This window comes from Zychaea mexicana, assembly GCF_025766255.1.
Source record: "Zychaea mexicana strain RSA 1403 chromosome Unknown BDB00scaffold_20, whole genome shotgun sequence".
Taxonomy (NCBI): domain Eukaryota; kingdom Fungi; phylum Mucoromycota; class Mucoromycetes; order Mucorales; family Lichtheimiaceae; genus Zychaea; species Zychaea mexicana.
Genome location: NW_026516683.1, coordinates 484,283 through 485,297, shown reverse-complemented (window position 1 = coordinate 485,297; position 1,015 = coordinate 484,283). Strand labels below are relative to the sequence as shown.

Here is a 1,015-nt window from a genome sequence, read left to right as displayed (position 1 = left end):
GTTTTTTTTGTATGGTAAATGACTCGGATGATGGACTTGATCTTCTTCAGAAAATCGGATGCAGTGGATGGATAATGATGAAACCGAGCTGGACGATTGATCCTTGAGACACAACCACGAGGACAATCCATAACGATAGGAAGCATATTTAAACCTAGCAGTCAGTCGAATTAGTGGACTGGATGGACGAAGAATAATTGTAGTGTATTGCAAATTAGTAAATTAACTCACCAGAAATGATGATACCACATGTCTTTATATTTATGAGTTGCGACGGACACTCCTGAACAAGATCATACAGCATATCTTTCAAGTTCTTTGGCAGCTTCATGCCTGCTTCATATAGTGTTTTTGTGCTGTTGACATCGGATATTTTTCCTGCTTCCACAGTGCCGAATTCCAAATATTCCGTGGTGAAAAGAATGTCGGTTTTTGTACCGATTTTTCGTCTGGATAATGCAGCAAGGGAGCGATCGAGATTAACTCGGGTTGAAGAGGCTTTAGAGACATATTCTCCGCTAATTAGAATATAAACAGACAAGTTAATTTATCATAATAATCCATACGCAATGTTTACCACCAGATACATACGAAATAACATCAAGGTCTCCATTGTCGAAACAACAGTCAATTATTGACCATGCTCTCTTCATATAATCAGCTTCGGTCTTACATTTTTTGTGCAGGCCATGCATCAAGATCTCCAACACATTCCTCACTGATGAATGAACCCAGTAAAGGTCTGCATCACGAATTGGGTGGAGGCTATGTTTCGTATGTTCGTTCCAGAGTTCATCCAATGTTTTCTATTGTTGCAATAAAAAATGTTATACATGTCTTAAAGCAAAAAAAAAATAAGAAACAAGAAACCTACCAAGCCGTTGTAGCAATCCAAATATGTTTGCATGCTTTTAGGTAATTCTGAGAGTGTTACTTTTTTTTCATCCTCTATTTCTTTCAATTCACTCTTAGTGAAATACTCGAGCCAGACTGGATCAGAAGTGTCTAAAATCAT

At 37.7% G+C, this 1,015-nt stretch overlaps 1 protein-coding gene across 1 annotated transcript; it reads right to left on the bottom strand.

The window, feature by feature from the left end:
* Nucleotides 1-214: 214 nt before the first annotated feature.
* BDB00DRAFT_759963 (uncharacterized protein) lies at nucleotides 215-1,015 on the bottom strand (the record flags this gene model as incomplete). Its single annotated transcript, XM_053119178.1, has 3 exons — nucleotides 215-518; nucleotides 592-806; nucleotides 875-1,015. The coding sequence occupies 3 exons, from the start codon at nucleotides 1,013-1,015 to the stop codon at nucleotides 215-217; spliced, it is 660 nt and encodes a 219-aa protein (XP_052981840.1).